The 17,949-nt window shown below is 40.9% G+C and overlaps 1 protein-coding gene across 17 annotated transcripts in view; it reads right to left on the bottom strand.

Moving 5' to 3' along the window:
* Window positions 1-17,949, bottom strand: part of CELF4 (CUGBP Elav-like family member 4) — a 699,885-nt gene that overhangs the window by 15,990 nt on the left and 665,946 nt on the right. For all 17 annotated transcript variants that reach the window (XR_003532179.1, XM_027671059.1, XM_027671061.1 and 14 more), the window contains one exon: window positions 8,643-8,809. Coding sequence is in view for 16 of the 17 variants with exons in the window: in XM_027671059.1 (XP_027526860.1) it covers window positions 8,682-8,809 (128 nt within the window). In the remaining variant the exon portion in view is untranslated. The remainder of the gene's footprint in view (window positions 1-8,642; window positions 8,810-17,949) is intronic.

The following is a 17,949-nucleotide window of genomic DNA, read 5'->3' as shown; positions in this document are numbered from 1 at the left end:
GTTTAAGTGTAGGGATAGTTCTCCAGGAGTGAGATATTCCTTTACTCCTGATGAGGATCTGTATACCCTTCTCTAAATTGCATTACAAAGTGCTTCACGGGTAATGGGAACAAGACCTACAGGAATTCCTGTTGGCATTTTTTGTAGCAGGGTCTGTATGGTCTGTACAAAATAATGCTCTTGCAAGATAAGAGTAGAAGCCAGAAGGCTCTCAAATAAACCCCCCTCTGAAAGCACCAAGTCTCTTAAAAACTGACATGTAAGAGTCCAGTTTCCTAAAGCTGGAATTGGGCTGCCTGCCTGGTTCCCTTTCCCATTGTCCAGTCTGCCATGGTGGAGAAATGTGTACCATACAAGGAAAATGCACAGAGAAAAATAAAGAGCATGGAAAGCATTCACTTCTCATATGTTATGGGAAATGGCATGCAACCTCTACTCGTGAGTGGAAAAGTTTCAAGAGAGTAGAGAAAAACAGAGAATCTTTTCCAAAAAAGACACATTTGTATCTGACTGCACAGCCCTTGGGTTTAATGGCCCAATCATTTCCAAATCCTTGGAAATCAAGGTGGTGAAAATCTGTTTTCTTGTGGAATAACCTGCTTTTTCAGACTCTACCACAACAACCAGGGCCATGGTCCACAGCACATCCAAATCAACCAAGAGATGTCTATTGGCTTCAAGGACTGGGCCTCATATAGCCAGAAATCTCAAAGGTAGGCATCTTTTCACTGTGAGGATTTAAAAATGTTACCCTGCTTTACATAGAACAGATGGATGTTTCTTACAGAGGAAAAAGTGAATATCTGAAGAGGTGGGGAAGGAAAATGTATCTCCCAATAATGGGAGAAATCTGCCTTCTGAAGAGGATTACTGGAGAGTGGAACTGCAGCTTTCCAGGGGTGCAAGAGAACTTCTGTTTGTCAGTCATTATTGTATAAGGGCATTTTAAAATAAGCCACAGAGATGTTTGGAGATAGGCATGATCATTCCACAGTCTCTCTGCTCTAAGAAGACCACAGTGGCCAGAATGGTGACATTGTGCCTCCCTCTAGAATTGCAAATAATTGAAACATCTCTGCTGAGAGAACATTTAGAGCTAAATAAGTAATAGTGGGCCTGAATCCTTGGCTGCCATAAATCAGTGTCACTTCACTGACTTCAGAGAAGCTGGTGATTGACGCTGCCTGAGAACTTAGCCCGATCATGGTTGTGGTTAGTACCTTTCCAGACAGAGCACTGAGTTTTCATTTACTCTGCTTCTTGCTTGGGGAATGACTTAACTGCTGTTCTACTTTCCCCTCCAGCTCAGCCTTCTACCAAATATTTCAAAAAGGTTGGATGAAGCTCAGCTAAGTGGAAAAACGAACTGTTTGAAATGAAAACTCTCTTTTTTTTTTTTTCTAACTGCAGTCACAGGGCAGGATGAAAGACACTTGAGAAGCAGGGTTTGTACCGTAAACCTTCAATTCTCTGCTACAGCTGAATCAAACACTTCAGAGACCAGAGTTTTGATATTCACTTGTATCTGGCCAAAGTTACCGTACCCATGAATTATTCAAATATGCAATTATTGCATTTGATATATCACTGGGTATAACCGTGGGAAAGAGAAACAGTGTCCTAGTGCAGCTGATTGTATATGCCTTCCAAACCATAAGGACATCAATTTAAGGTGCTCACATTGATGGAGTACTCTGCAACCCCTTATTAAGATTCTTGCCAACTCCTGTAGCAGTTTTCCCCTGCAGAGTAAATTTCATGGAGTTTTTTTAGCCTCCCTTTTCTTTATCTCTACAGTGTAAGTGCCAAACACTACCCCATACAGCTTCAATTCGTGGTTCTGCAGTAGCTCTCAAAGGTCAGTGACAAAAAGATAGGATCATTTTCAGCTTACTGATCAATGCTGCACAAGTGACCTGAGTCCTGTGAACCACATGTTGAGGCTGACTTGTAACTCTAAATTTATTGAGAGTTTCCAGTTTCCTGTGTTAACCTTCTCTGCTGTTCACTTCTACTTAGAGCCAGAGGGCTGTGCCCTGCCTTTGGCCTATACTGTCCACATTATCCCTACCTGGACAAAAAAAGCATGTTCATGATGCTCTCGTTTTCATTAACTAAACCTACCACAGACAGCTCTAGTGGCCTTCAAATATGGGGCCATCTGAGAGGATCATCTCAAAACCCTAGCCCATTCTGATTCCATAAAATGAGCCTCAAATGACTTGCCCTTTGCTCTCTCCCCAAGTAGCCTTATTTGATGGTCCTGCAGGAAAATGACCATGCTTGGTTTTTTAAGACTCATCCTGGATTTTCATAAGCCTCTTTCACTGTGGGTCTTTCCCTTCTATCATTCTCTTTGTACGTATTTTGTTTAGCAGAAGATTCATTCTGCCAGTGTCTGCTGCTGCTGAAACAAACATTTTGGCTATGGGTGTCTCCTGTGCTTTTCCATCTCTTTGACCCTCATTTCAAATCATGGCTGTTTAAAACACCTGCCCTTTCCTTTTCTTATATTTTCCAGCTTTTCTTCAAGTTGCAGTCCCTTGTACACTGGCCCAGCAAATCTCTGTGCTGAATGAACCTAGTAAAAGGTTCCTTCAAAGGCTGCTGTTTTTGGGTTACTGCAGCTGCCCATTAACTGACACAACTGAAGCTCACACTGAGCTCAAAAGGCTCTAAAATCTGACTTATTCAGATAATCTGTGTGACATTGTCCATATGTGCTCCCATACTAATCTTGTTGGTCAAGTTGCTGAATTTGACACTACCACCCTCCAGTCAACCCTATAATTTCGCACGTTTTGCTATTGGAAGTCTTTGAAGAGGGCACAACTGTAACAAGCTCCTGGTCTTTTCACAGCAGGGACAAGTCAGAAGGCTCTTTGTTGGCTGAGTCATTGGCAGAAGTTCTCACAAGACTCCAAAAGTTTACTTCAGAGCATAAGAACCAAGAGCATCACAGTGGGATGAGAAATGGGAGGCTGCTTTCACATCTATTATTTAGTTCTGAAATAATTATATTATCTAACATTAAAAAAAAAAGGGGGGGGACATGGGTTTTAATGAAGAATTCCTGCTCTGAACTGAGGGAAAGTGTTATGGTATTGCATTGTGCTGCTCTATCAGTCCCATGACAAATAACATGGATCCGTTAGTGACCTACATGGACTCATTTAGATGCAAACACAGCAATACTCCTGAAAAGCTGCCCTGCTTTGAGGAAGAACAAGTTCCAAATATTGCTGAATGGAATTCAGTCTCAGAGCAGTAATTACTGATTGTAATTTTGGAGTAAATTCAGTAATTAATTATTGTCGTTTTCCATCAGTGCATTATATTGTGTGCCAATCTTAGAATACAATAATTAGCAAATGGGATTTTGCATGCTCTGGTATCGAAACTGTGGTTTATAGAACAGACATGAGAATTTTACCATAATAAAGTTATTAGTAATTTAAATGGGCAGGCAGGTTAAAAACTATCAGCCAGTAAAGAGTTTCCTTGTCAGTTTTGCAAGCATCTTCAGGAGCTCTGTTTCAGCCTCTCCCACCAAAATTCACATTCTTTCTCTCAGTACAGGCACAGCAGCACAAAGTTTGGGTTGCAAACACAGTGAGAGATGCTTAATTTAATCTCAGTTGTCAGTGGAAATGAAAAACAAAAGTAATCCAAAGATCAGAAAAAAATATTGGCTGAGTTGATGTTTTTCCAGTACCTAAACAGACTTTCCTGAATTAAGATGTGCTGATTTTTTTCTCTCTTTATTCAGTCACATTAAGCTTGTGCTGGAGTACTGTTTTGATGCAATTATACTAGTGCAAATTTCCATAATGTAAGCAAGTCCTAAATGATCTAAGTGATGACTAAAGGAGGGAAACAACAATAATCTGTGCAGGTGGAAGAGGAGCTGGTTAGCATGATTGTAGGAGGCATAACTACAAGAAATGGGATTTTATCCTGATAAAGGATATTTGGTATGAATCTCAAGATGAACAGTCTAATGGAAAACAGTGAGATCAATGCAGCTGCAAAATAGCCTCTCACTGGAGGTAATAGAAACCTATCTGATAGGCATAAGCAGCAAAAAAAATCAGTAAAAAATACACTTTCATTAGACTTTGCATTGAAGTAATCTGAAATGACAAGAGAAGCCAGAAATTTTCCATTCACATTTGTTTGTTTATGGGCATTTGGAATTTTGCTTGTTTGTTTTATTTTTGGCTGATAGTGTCTACTTACTATAAAATGAAGGGTTTTTTTTTGTTTGGTTGGTTTGGTTTGGTTTTGGTTTTTTTGTTTGTTTGGTTGGTTTTTTTCTCTTATTAGGGAGCTGAAAGAGAAAAATGTAAAGTTTTCCAGTTTCGCACATTCTACAATAAACCACACAGGTTCAAGAAGCTGTGAGGGAGGACCTGAACATCTTTTTTCTTGTTTTTTGTGTTTGAACTTTGGCCTATGTTATTTCCCCTGGCGTTTTGGAGAAGTGGGTTGCCTGGACACTGCATTCGTTTAATGTTTTGTCACTATTCTTAGGAGCACAGCTAAGAAAATCTTACTGTTGGCCTTTTTTTCCCCCCACTCTTCTGTTTCCCTTTTACCTCACTCAGTTTGTCTCACTCACACTCACTTTGCCTCTCTCAGTTTCATGCCAGTCAGTGTTCCCAGTCAGTCTCACCCAAATGTCCCTCCACCTTTATTTAGCTTTAAATAAAACTTCAACAGCAGAGTATCTGTCCAAGGTGGAAAACATCTCTTTGCTAATGATCAGTCACTGTAATGAAGCCACAGAAGGGGAATGGACAGGATTTTCACTGCTCTTGTGTGTAATGTCTTTTATTGATCTATCAGCTGGATGCTTCTGGGCTGCTCTGTGTTATGTCCTCAAAACGAGCTGTGACCTATGCAGTTTTGTAGGGAGCATTATCCTACCATGGATAATACTGACTGAGCATGGATGGGGCACCGCAACGAGCTCCCAGACCCAGTGCAGAGGGCTGGAATTGACCTGATCACATCAGCTCCCATGGGGAGGAACAGAGGAGCTCTCCTCTCTGCCTGTCCCAGCAGTGCTCCCTGGCACTGGCCGTGCAGAGGGCTCACACACAGCCCTAGGCACTGCAGGTTGTACCTGCAACTTCGTTCACAGCACAGGGTACTGAAGGGCTCCTAGGAATGGCCACCCAAGGGACCTGTGGATTTCAGGTTGTTTTTTTCTTAATTATTTTGTGCATTTTCTATATGAAAGACACACAAAATGCCTCTGAATCTTTGCCTCCTAGTCCTGAGGGGGGATTGGTAATAGAATGTATTGATTCTGGCAGAGTTGCCTCAAATGATCCTCCTCTCTTTTGCTTTCTCCCAGCCCACCCTTTCTCTACCCCCTCCCTCCCCTTCCACCCTCCCTTTTGCTTTCCCACAACCACCTCTTTAATTAGAAAGAAAAAAGAGAACAGAGGCAGCCATTTTGGAAACATTTTGCCATCTAAATTCTTCAGGGCTTTGCTTGCTGCAGCTTATCTGCTACATCACAGAGACCCTTTCAGTGTTTGACAGCAACTTTAGAGCACTTGCAATGAAAACAAAGGAGTTCAAATCACTGTGGCCTAGACTGCTTGTGTCCCAAAAGGGAGATTTTTACTTTTTTTTTTAAAGAAGTGCATCCAGAATTAAAATGGAGTGAAGATCTTTCTCTCTAAGTTAGGAAATAAGCACTCTGGTGGATTGCATCAAACTGGGTGCAACTTTTTGTTGTTTTTGTTGTTGTTGGCATCTTCTTATTTTGAAAGGAATTCAATAAAACAACGTCCTTCCTTAAAAAAACCCCAATTAAAAAGTTTCTTGAAGCACATGAGCAATTGCCCTGATGTCAATGTGGTTATACACATGCTTCAAATTGGAATCAAAGACCCTGAAGAGCTGCGGCGAAAGTAAAGATAGATAAAAAACAATACTGGAGTTACTGTGTTTCTATCAGTTAAAGGAAGCTGCAAATCAAACCACCGTGGGGGTACAGTAACACCGTGTCGAGCCAGGAACAACTGACCTATCTCTGAGTCAGGCTGTGGAACTGAGGGCTGAGCAAGTGCTGACAGCTATTGCCCAGCCCTGGTGGGAAGCTGACTTGGGGACATCACGAGTAAGAGCACTGTCTGCTTCTGAGGTGCTGGTATCGATGTTTCCAAGCACTGGAAAGCAGATGAGCTGAAGAAAGAGCTGGGTTTAAGCCCTTCTGATCTTTTGGGTACCCTTGCTGTCACCAAGTGTCCTCTCCTGTCTAATGCAGCGTGGTACTCCTTGTGCTAATGTCTTTCTGGGGCCACAAGCACTCAGGCAATTCCTTTTGTTAGGTGCAAAAATACATTTACAAAACCTTTTTCTCCTGGAGAACTCTTTTCTAAAAGCCAGGTACAGCTCCTGCAAAGGTCTCGCCAAGGTGTGAGTATACAAGAGAATGAGGACATCTGAGACACATTTACTCCATTTTGGCAGGGTCTCTAAAAAACAGTCCTATAAGCCAAGTATGGAAGTGACACGGTGGTAACAACTGAATGGTTTTGCAAAGCATTAAAACCAAAATAAAAGCCAGGAAGGCTAAAGGACTTCCTACTTAGAGGCAATACTTCAAGACTCTTCTGCTTTGTAGAAGTAAAAGAAAGGGAAAAAACTCTCTAAGAGAGACATATGGAATTTTATTACCATTTTACCTACTCAGACCTTTTTATGTAATTTGTTGGGGAAAAAATACGCAAACAACAAATCTCAGTCCTACTAGTGAGTAATCCTTTTACAGGAAAACAAGCTGAGACCTCAGCATCAGCCTGACCATGTAGAAGAAGAGCACTTCATAATGATCCATGATAATAAGAATAATATAGACTTATGCTGATAAATCTTTAACAACACAGGTGCCCACAGCCCTGTATCTTCTTACACATTTAAGAAACAACCATATCCTCAGTGATCACAGCTATGCTACGGTATAAAACTATTTCTTGGTGCCTAACTAGGGACACCTTTGTGTTCCTTGATCCCTTTGCAGGTGCTACTGAAAACCTTCCTGACAAAGACAGTCCCTGCTTTAACAAAATCGCATGCATGCATCTCCCGCTCTCCCCCAGCAAAGCCTGCAGTACAAAGCCAGTGTGATGAAGCAAAAAGCGTTTGGATATGGAAACATATTTTGGTTTCAAGCTTCCAAGAGGCCTTTTCATAAGCAAGGAAAAGAAAAGAGGTATTCGAAGAGGGAAAATGCATTGACAGTTATCTTCATATGGTCACATATAAAGGAGAGTCTAAACTACGGACCTGTTTCTTGCACATGCACCTGATATGTTTATTGAAAGGTTTCTTAATCTCTTTTAAGTTGTCTTCAGTGCAGCACCTCTTTCAAAGAAATTTTGATCCCATTCCTTAATTTTCACTGGAAATAGTACTGCTCTGAAGACTGGAAAAACACATTTTTCAAAGATATTAGAGATACCAGTGAAAAATTAAAACACTCCATTTTTCTTTGGGAAAGTTGAGGATAGGGATTTCCTGCCTATCTTAAATGAATTAAAAAAGGCCTGAATCAAAATCACGGAATCTTAGACATTACAGCTAAAATGGCATAGAAAGGTCACCTAACCCATCTCTTTATCACTAATTCAGGAGTACAAATTGCTTGCTACAGCTTAGGGTCTTCCTAGGTGATGAGTTTATCTGATGTGGAACTGTTTTAACAATAGGGAGACTTCCTGTCTCTGTAAACAAAAATAATAGGGGTTAATATTTCTGTTTCTCAAAGAATTATCTAATGGAAGAGCCAGCCAGTGGTGGAAAATATTTCTATTTTTGGAAATATCTTCATTTTTGTTATTGGTGATAGGTTGGGATTCCAACCTGCTGCTTCTGATGCTTTTGATGCTGTTACTTGGAGCATCAAGCTGGCTTCTTTCCAGCAACACATAGTACATGAGTCTAACAGTGAGACCCTAGGTCCTCACTTGAGCTAAACTTCCCTGGCTTTGGTTGGGTTTTATCTACACACAGAAATTTAAAACAACTGAGGAAGAAGTGGACATGGATCCTTCTATTAATTTCTTGGGTTTGGGAAGAAATAAATTAGGAGTTATTTGGTTGTTAGGGAGACATATTTACATTAAGTTATTATGCTGGGATGAAATTGGATACAGACTTTACCGCATGAAGAATGAAGAATGCTTTGAAACGTTTGCAACACAGAGCTATTGAGACAGACACTGTCCCAGTCCAGTCACCTGGGATTAAACCGCAGCCCAGTCCCACCTCTCAACTGCAGATTTTCTTCAGCCGCTAAAAATGCTCTCTTTGGCTGAGCAAGGAGAATTAGCACAGCTGCTGACTCTCCTCTAGTGACCAGAAACACTTTCTAGAGATGCAGGATGCCGCTGGGGTGAGTAACTTGGCTCATTCCTTGTCAAGCATCCTTCCACCTCTTTTTCTGCAGACACACACACACAGACAGTCCCTAGTTTATGTGTGGGTGTGTGTCTGTGCAGAGTGGCTCTAGCCAGAGTGAAAAAGGCAGAAGCTAGAGAGCCACAGAATTGTATCTTTCTGAGGGTCTACAACACAGAGAGACGCTACAACTGTAGCTGACACCCCTTTCCCCATGCAGTTACCTGTGCTAGTGCTTTGTATCCAGTGGTTCCCACAACTCTTCAGTAGGGACGATTAGCATCCTTTGGCCTCTTCAGCTGCACCTTCAGCCTCTTCATGCCAATCTGGAATCCATTCATGGCCTGGATAGCAGCTTGGGCACTGGCAGGATTGTCAAAACTCACAAAACCTGTCAAAACATGAGGCAAGGCAGGGGGTTTAATGAGCTGAAGGGTGCCAAGGCACGTACATGCAACGACCACTGAGAATGAACATGGGGAGGGGGGTGAGGGCTCTGAGAGGGGGAAGTGAGCAGGTGGTCAGGAGAGTGAGGAGAGGATGGTTGCCAATGTGGGACAAAGGATAGGAGGGGTTGTTACAGATCAGTGTCCCAGGACACAGTGCCTGGTCTGAGTGCTAGTTTGAACACAAGACTATGTGAAGCACAGGGATCCAAATGTTGGTGCTGCTGAGCCAGCACACACAAGATTTGGGTCACCTTTGAGCTGGGAATCAGCAGATGTAACGCATGGTCTCAAGGCACTCTGTCTTACTCTATTTCCCTCTATCATGACTGGGGTAAGCCTCTAGACCCTTCTTAACTTGCCAGCATAAATTTTCCTTTGCCTTCCAATCTTAACGATGAGGGGAATCTGATATACCTACTGCTGCTTCCTTATTATGACAATATAAGTAAAATGTGAATTTAATAAGTTCTCCATTATGGTATTCATTGGCATGAATAGTTTGATTGTTGGCCAGCTAAGCAATATAAAGACCTTTAATAACTGGCAATTTCTTCAGACTTTATGTTGACTCTGCAGTTGAGAGAGATGAACACTAGTGCCTTCCTAACATGGTTTCCCTAAATAATTTCCTACTTTACCAGCAAATCATCCAATCAACCACAGAGCATATCCAGCAGTAGAAACTACAGTGACTGAATGTTGTATCTATGGGCCACTTAAAATGACATTCTTTGTCTCAATGGAAGACTAGTTCTCTGGCAATCTGACAAGCCAAGATAGGTCAGAACCACAGAGGATTCAATGCATCTAATGAATTTAGCTTTGGGAAGGGTTTTTGGTGTGGGTTGATTTTTTTTTTTTTTTAATGCTAGATCTAAGAAAAAGCCTCATTTGTTCATTCTGTGTATGACTGTAGCTGGAGTGACCATGGGTCTGAGACATTAGTGAGGCAGAGGGTCATCACACTGTACAAGAATTGCCTCTGCTATCTTTGCCAGAAGTGTCCCTGTGTGCCAACAACATTTCTGAGCACAAACCCTGGATAAGACTAGCCTGGACCAGCCTACACTCCAGACAAAGCCATCTGCTTACCCACCCCTGCAAGGCTCTGGCAGCACAAACCAGTCCTAGGAACCTGGTGTCTCTCAACAGACAGCCTGAAATGAAGAGACAGTTTCTGAGCCCCTCAAAAAGCTAATGCTGAGCGTTTGCTGCCAGGTATACACCTGCTCCTGACAACCGCACCAGGCCTGGTTTACAGCCTTGGCTGTACTGTGAATGCATTCAGCAGCACCTCCTCCCTGGTCCAGTTCCTCCTTGAAAACAAGTCTCACAGGGTGGCTTCCATTTGAAAATGACAGAGCTGCATATGGAAGGGCACCTTCTCACTCCTGGATTCCAGCTGTGCCTTTGGCTAATAATGTAACTTCATGACAGGTCTTAGACTCCAAGTGAGATAGCTCAAGTGTACTGAGTATGGCACATGTGGTTTTACAAGGGAGGCACATGGAATAAACAGAGATCCCTCTTTGTCCTCTCCTCTTGAAGCCAAGGCTCCAAGTAACTGGCTGTCCATGCAGTTTTCCTGCCAACCCCCTGGATGAGGGGGTACCAACACGGCAGCTCAGAAGATGTCATAAAAAGTACTGCTCAAGCCTCACAGCAATCATCAATTCGTAGGCAGAAAACTGGAGAGCAATGAGCTGGGGTATTATTCAATAGCATTGGATCTGCTCTTGCAATCACTTATTAGCCAGTAAGTGCCTGGTAATGTTCCCAGTTCACATCTGACTAGTTGAATAATCTATTAGTCAACAAAGTCCTATGATTCAATTTCAGTGAAAGAATAAACTAAACACCTCCTGATTTCACCCAAGTTCATTCAGACTCCCTTGGGAGTGCTTTAGTTGAGCTCCAGCTTTAAATATGTTGTCTAGATATCTCACATCTTTGAATATAGGATGTAGTGAAAGCCATTTCTTTTTAAGATCATGTCTGGATTGCTAATATTCCTGACCAACAGACACCAGCTACATCAGTAGACTAAAACTGTGCCAGGGAAGTTCAGAGAAATGGGAACCTAATAATCTGTACTGCTGAATTTTTTGACTTGTGCTTAACTCCAAAGAATTCCTAGACAAAGCCTGAGTATTAGCGCAGAACAGAGGCTGTTTTCTGCAGTTAACTTGGATGTGGCCATGATACTATAAGTGAGAAAATGTAATAATTTGGGTGTGGGCCATTTTGTGCCAGCTGTTCCCAGTGCTAGGGGAAAGTGCCAGGTATGTTTACTGCACTAATATATATGTAGTGATCAAATACCAAAACCGAGTTGGCTGCAGCTGAATAATTGCTTAGATCATGTCTTTAGAGAACCTACCTTGCCTGGGAACTTTAATTTCTACTCTTGTAACTGCTCCTGTTTTAATGTCCCTCCTACTGACTAGATTGTGCCTACATGTTCATCCACTTGTGAACAGAACACCTTAGGACCCTACAATAGTCAGTGGAGATCTAATCAATGGAGTGTAGAACAATATTTCTCTCTTTTTTCAGGGTACTCTTAGCTGTGCTCAAATGAATCAAGTCCCACTTGGCTGTGTATCAGGGACCAGTGCTGGCTGCAATGAAGGCAGGCACCTTAGCTTAAATCAAGGTACCTCTATTCTAGGATTTACCTGGTTCCATAACTAGGAGTGATATCTCAAGGTAAGATGTTGTTAACTGCCTAGTGCTTAGGTGAGGCACTCCCCAAACTGATGTTAATCAAACTCCTAGTGTATGCAACCCCCTCCAGAAATGTTGCCCAGTATGACAGACTACTATTTGTTTACTTTTGCCATCACTATACCTTAGTGGGATGACAAGCCCTGGTGCTGAGATGCTCATATAGTCACACTTCTGCAAGAACCTTGCTGTGAGATAAGCTCACAAAGCTACAGTAGTTTTTATCATCACTTTGCTTTTGAAATGGAATTCTAACCCATTTCCTCATTCTGTGCAAAGCTGTAAATAATACCGCATTTTAACAAATGGGACTAATAAGAGAGATCAGAAGTGCATTTGCTCACTATATTTCATTTAGACCAGATAATGAAGCTGGGAGTTGTACTCTGATTTTGGTATTAGTTGCCTGCAGATTTGGACCAGAATTTTTCTCCTTGGTTGTTCTGATATCCACTGATGCAATATAAAAATCTCCTCCTGATAGAGGAGCTGAGATGGGAGGCCTGGTGAAAGAGAAGGAGAAGGGCAAATGCTAATAACTATGAACTTTCCTTGTGAGCACATTCTAGAGACAGAGCTAATTCCTCTAGCTTCTTTTCACTGTTTTAATTTTTAGGGGCCCTGATACACTCAGAAGTTGCTGGTCCATCCAACTCTCCTGCTTCCTGTTATTTATGTGGAGTTGTGCTTCATATCATTGAAGGTATTTAGATTAACTAACTCCAAAGAGAGGATGGCTTATTCTGAGAGTTGAGATGGCACAATGATAAGGGATAGGCAGATAATGGGCTAACAATAGCATATTCCTTTCTCTTCTCAGGTCAAATACTTACTGGCAGATTTGACTTTTTTTGTTGTTATATTTGCACTATTGCCAGTTAGGCATCTAGGTTTCTTCTCATCTATGTCAGCAGAGTTAATGGTGCTATGAGAGATTTAAACATGTATGACTAGGAACAGAATGTGTGTACTGGGAGAACAACTTAAATACTTGTTTCCTAAATGGCTTTAATGTTTGAGCCCATGGGCTCAAAGCATAATGGTAGTACTGCAGCTGCTATCTGTGTTTCTAACACCACCCCTGCATTGTCATCTACACTCTTGAAGGACAAAAAAGAAAGGGAGAGGTTAAAAAGCTTGGAGCTCTTTCTGTGCATCAGTTAATTAATAATCAGAGAAATATATGTTCTGACCTGAAGATGGTTGGTAGGAGGACAGCATTTTGTGATAAATCTATTTTATGGGGGGATGTTGGTGTTTTTTTTCTTTTCTCCCTCGTCCCCCCCTAGCCCCTCCCCCAGCCCCAGGGATTATCTAAAAAGGCTGTCCTAATAAATGATTTATCAAAGCAGCAAAGAAGGGAGAAAGCTGCTAGGATGGCAACTGAGGGCATCTAATCTTTCTGATTCTGCACAACTTCTTCCAGGAAGGTACTGATATTGGAGTCCATGACTTCTCCTGGCCTGCTCTTTTCCTGCAGGACTGTATAAACTATTAGCAGACAGAAACTGGGGTAGCATCTTCAAATTATTTTATTTTGTCCCCCTTTCCTCCATAGGAAGTTCTGTTGGTGAAGCTTCCAGAGGGAGCTTTATGCCTTTCTCATGACACCAGCATGATCACCAACGGCTTTATGTAAGATATTACTCAAGGGCTGTTTTTCTGTTTTAATCATCTGGGATGATAAAGGAGGGAATGCACAATCTATCTCAGAGTACATTTGAAGACTATTTTGGAACTGTAACCTTTTAGTTCACAGTGAGTATTGTCTTTGCACGTCCATGAATTAGTTTGTGCACTAAGTGTAGTCCTGAACGAGCCCATAGTTATGTTCCCGTGAATCCTTAATTGGTTTTTCAGAGTTTTCTGCTTCTCTTTGCATCCAGCAAGGAGAATTAGTGGTTAACGTGCAAAACAGCCTTTTGATGATCTGTTACCAGGCTGGAATAAAATATTGTCTCTTCAGTAGAAGCTTTCCTCTGGATGGAGATCAGTGCTTGGTAACTACGCTGAGCATCCCCTAAATCAGGAGCCACAACCACAAATGAGGTGCAGATGCAAGCTTTTAATCCAAACCCCTGAACTCAGGGCAGATGGTCCTACAGCAGGTCCATTCATGTAACTAGGCTGCCTTCAGGCAATGGAAAGGAGAAGAAGGACCTCAGAACCCCAAATGTTTAACCTGTCTTAAAACTAAGAAGAGTGTTTTGATCTATGTTCCAGATACTTTCTACCATCTCAGAGATGCAGTTTGTGAGAGATTGCAACAGGGGCAAGTAGGAATTGGTGCTTATTAGCTTTTTTAGGCCAGATATACATTTTTTTTTGTTCTGGTTCTGGCTGTCAGAGTATTTGTCTGACTGCCATGAAAGATCTTTCTTGGTATTTCTTGTTTATTCAGTTATGAAAGTCATTAGCTAAGGAGAGAATCTCATTCTTCTGAATGTTTTCCTCTTGACATTCAACCCATATTTTTCTTACTGGAGGAAAATAAGAATAACAGAAGAGCAAGAATCTGCTGCTCAGTCTGTGGAAGGCATATTCCGATGCAGTGAAAGAGAAGAAATGCCATACACATGACCTGGGCACTAGCACTGGAGAAGTCCATGTCTCTTGCTTCCCTTGTGTCCAAAATGCTTCTACCCAAGCCATAAGAAGAAACCTTGGCCAGACTAGAGCCATAAAATCATAGAATACCCTGAGCTGGAAGGGACTCACAAGGATCACTGAGTCCAGCTCCCAGCCCTACACAGAACAGCCTCATGATGCACACCATGTGTCTGAGAGCACACTAAAATGGAAGAAGCTACAGAAAGCACTGACAATCGATTATATCAAAGTCCTTGCTCTCCTGTCCTTCCCTCAAGCATTTGAGTGAGTAACTAAGGAATTAGTTATTGATATAATTGGTTATTAATATAGCTGTCCTCTTAGTGCATGGCTCCCTTGCTTTTGTTACTGATCAGTGATGGGTGAGATCTAGGAACATCAGGGAGGCATTTTTGACTGCGAAGGCAGCAATAAGGTGCTCACACCAGAGTAGTGTTTCTGTGGGAATGATGCTGGGGAGGAGCTCCTGTCCTTCTCCCCCATCAGGACCTGGCCACCCACTCCTCAGAACTTCCCTGCTGCTTCAGTCCATTTCAGACCTACAACTGCTCAGTTTGCTTTTCTCTGTGTTTATTAGTCTTATCAGAGAATGGAGGTTTTGCTTTAATTGCCTTGCAAGGTCTTTACCTTGCTATGTTCTTTACACAATGTACTAGCTGCTGTCTTGCAATTTTTTAGTGCTGTAAAGAATTTCAGGATACAATCCGTATGTAAGTAGCTCTATAATGTATATGTGCATTGGAAGGTATTGTATTGTAAGGTGATTTATGGGTACTGGAATACTCAATAAAGGAGTACGTCCGCAGATCAAGGGCATAGCACTTCAGCTGTTTTCTGGTGTCTAATAGGGTTGGATGACTTTTTGGAATATTTAACCTTCCCCTGATGTTTAATCATGTCCAAGAGAGATCTGTCTATCCAGTTATCCATCCTATCCATCCATCCATCCATCCATTTATTTTTTTAATGTATGAACAGTCAGTAACTGACGACTATGCTAAACAACTACTATTAAATATTTCACATCTGCAGGATGAGATAATTGAAAACTCAGAATATTCGAAGAATTGGCTCAGAAATTTGCTGAACCACTAATGTTCATTTTAGAAATTTATGGAATATTAGAAAACCTTCAAAGTGTTCCAGGAAAAAAATTCTGATATTAATTTTTAAGGATGTAAACTAGATGACCTGGTAAACTTAGTTAAATTTTCATAAGTCTGAGAAAAATTATGAGAACTTTGATGTGAGATAATATGACAAAGAATTTAAAGATATACAATTAGTACCAATCATCATGGTTTCATGAAAAATAGCATCTGTCAAATGAAACTGATTGCATGAAATTGCAAGTTTAGTGAATAAAGTAAGTTATCATAAAGTGTACTTAAACTTTACTGGAGAATTTGAGAGACTCCTTCTTTACAGAAAGTGAAATTAGCCCAGAAATGAGAACACCAAAAAAATAATGAATTATGATAAACAAAATTGCAGAGGTTCTAGTAGTTTCCTTCACCAGTGTGCTGAAATCTCTGTGCTATTGAACTTCTCTAATATTACCTGGAAGAGATTTGAAGTAATTACTGGTAAAATTGGCCTATCATATAAAACCAGTGAAATAATGACAGAGGTAAGTCATGTTGACGTGGGTCACTGCATGGGCTGGACTCAGATAGAGTTCCATTTTAATCCAATCAAATGCAAAATTAAGTATCCACAGGAAAAAACAAGTGGGTCACTCATAAAAAGAGGAAATCTTCATTAGAAAACAGCGCTTCTCAAGAGAAGATGAGTGTTGTGATAACAGCCAAATTCATGAGCTCTCAGGATTGTGCTGAAATACTCAAAGTCCCAGGACAAGGTAGTGTTACCTCTCAGCATGGCTCAGGAAAGGTTTTTACTGGAATTCTGCATTTTCTATTCCAGTGATTTCTCTACAAAACAAATAAGTTTTAATAATTATTCTGGACTAGAAGAATAATTCTAGGTCTGAAAGAGTAATGGGAGTGGCCGTAGTTTATTGAAGAGAAGGTTAAACAGTCTTCTGAACATAGGCTATAAATAATACCTAAGAAAACATATGGAGGGTTTAGAATAGGTAAAAAAAGAGAAGAGCTTGATGATTTGTTCTAGATGGAAGCAGACATTTGACAAATCTGAAGTGGAAATAAGACATTGAGTCTGCATTTTTTAGATAGTGAAGGTAATTAACTATTTTGGAAACATCTTGTTTAGCAATAGGGGTAGAGCACCTATCACATGAAATATTGATTGAGAGATTTTCTAAAAAGGATGCTATGACTCAAGCAGAAGGTTTTACCCTGTCACATGAGCTGAGGAATCTGGGATATGTTGTTTCAGAGTTCAGTCCAAAGGATGAGAACAGTCCCTTCTGATACTGCATATCTGTCTGTCTGTTGTTCGTTTTCAATTTCAGATATTTAGAAAATCAGTTTTTGCCTACTAATCTGGCATGGATTGAGGTAACAGTCATGATAGAGGTGACAATTGATGTTAATGCCTTATAATAAATGGCCCCAAAGTGTGGGCTGCAGACCACTGAGACAGCTGACTGGTACTCGTTCTTCATCTTGCTTCCAGCTGAGAGAAACTGAACAGATGGGAAGGGGAGATTAAATGAAGAGTGAAAGTAGATGGCATGATTAACTTTCTCTAAAGGTCACAACACCCAATGCAGAAGGTAGCTTGAAATACACAAGCATTTTCTTTATGTCACCTTCCCATCTTCCTGTGTATGAAACTACCTCTATACATCGAGTCAGTGTGAGCTGGAGTGTGCGGGAAAGTTGATCTCTGTTTTTGTTTATTGTCTGCTGGACGCTCTCCAGAGAGTTCCTCGGTCTGGAGAGGTAGAGAGAAGCAGCATCTTCTCTGAAGAAAGTAGAGTGCTACAGATGCTGACCCTGAATATGGTCCTTTAGAACAAGAAGGACTTGTCTTCCTATGAGTCTTCATTTTCACAGTCTATATGGTGTTAGGTTATTTTTCATAGCAAAATTGCTGTCATGACTCACATTGAAAACATAAGGTTAGGATTCAAGGTTAGATTAGAATTTTGACAATTTAAAGTACTGCATGGTCAGATCAGATTAGGGTTCAAACTGAAAGAGGGGAAATTCAGATTAGATATATGAAAGAAATTCTTTACTATAAGGGTGATAAGGTCTAGTGGAAGGTGTCCTTGCCCATGGCAGGAGGGTTGGAATGAGATGATCTTTAAGGTCCAACCTAAACCATTCTATGATTTAGTGTTGGTTTTGGCTCATGCATATATCTGGGAACATGATCAGGATCAACTTTTTCCCAAAAGATGAAAAGAAGTAAAAATCTGGTATAGAAAACCGCAACAGATCTCTCATCATAAGAATGGAGCTAACATTAAAAACATTTTTTCCTGTAAACGGAGCTTGTCTAAAGGATGAGCAGTTGTTTGTCTGATGCTATGGCCTGTGGTCTACCCATTCTTATAAGTATAAGATATATATATATTATATATCCAATAAATAGATGGAAGAAGTGAAGGATTCAGACTTCAGCCGTTTTTTGGAGTCCTCATTAATCAAATATTGGACCAATACACACACATGTCTGCTGTGGACAAAAACTCTTGTGGTTCTTCTACAAGAAATATAATGTTCCAGCCCAGATGATGATGATTATTTTTCTCACAAGGAACAAAGTAGCCAGTGACGAATTACCCATAGATGAGTAAATAGCATTTGTT

This window comes from Neopelma chrysocephalum, unplaced genomic scaffold, assembly GCF_003984885.1.
Source record: "Neopelma chrysocephalum unplaced genomic scaffold, ASM398488v2 Primary Assembly neopelma1_97027, whole genome shotgun sequence".
Lineage (NCBI taxonomy): Eukaryota > Metazoa > Chordata > Aves > Passeriformes > Pipridae > Neopelma > Neopelma chrysocephalum.
Note: the sequence above shows the minus strand (reverse complement) of the source record. Positions and strands in the feature narration are given on the sequence as shown.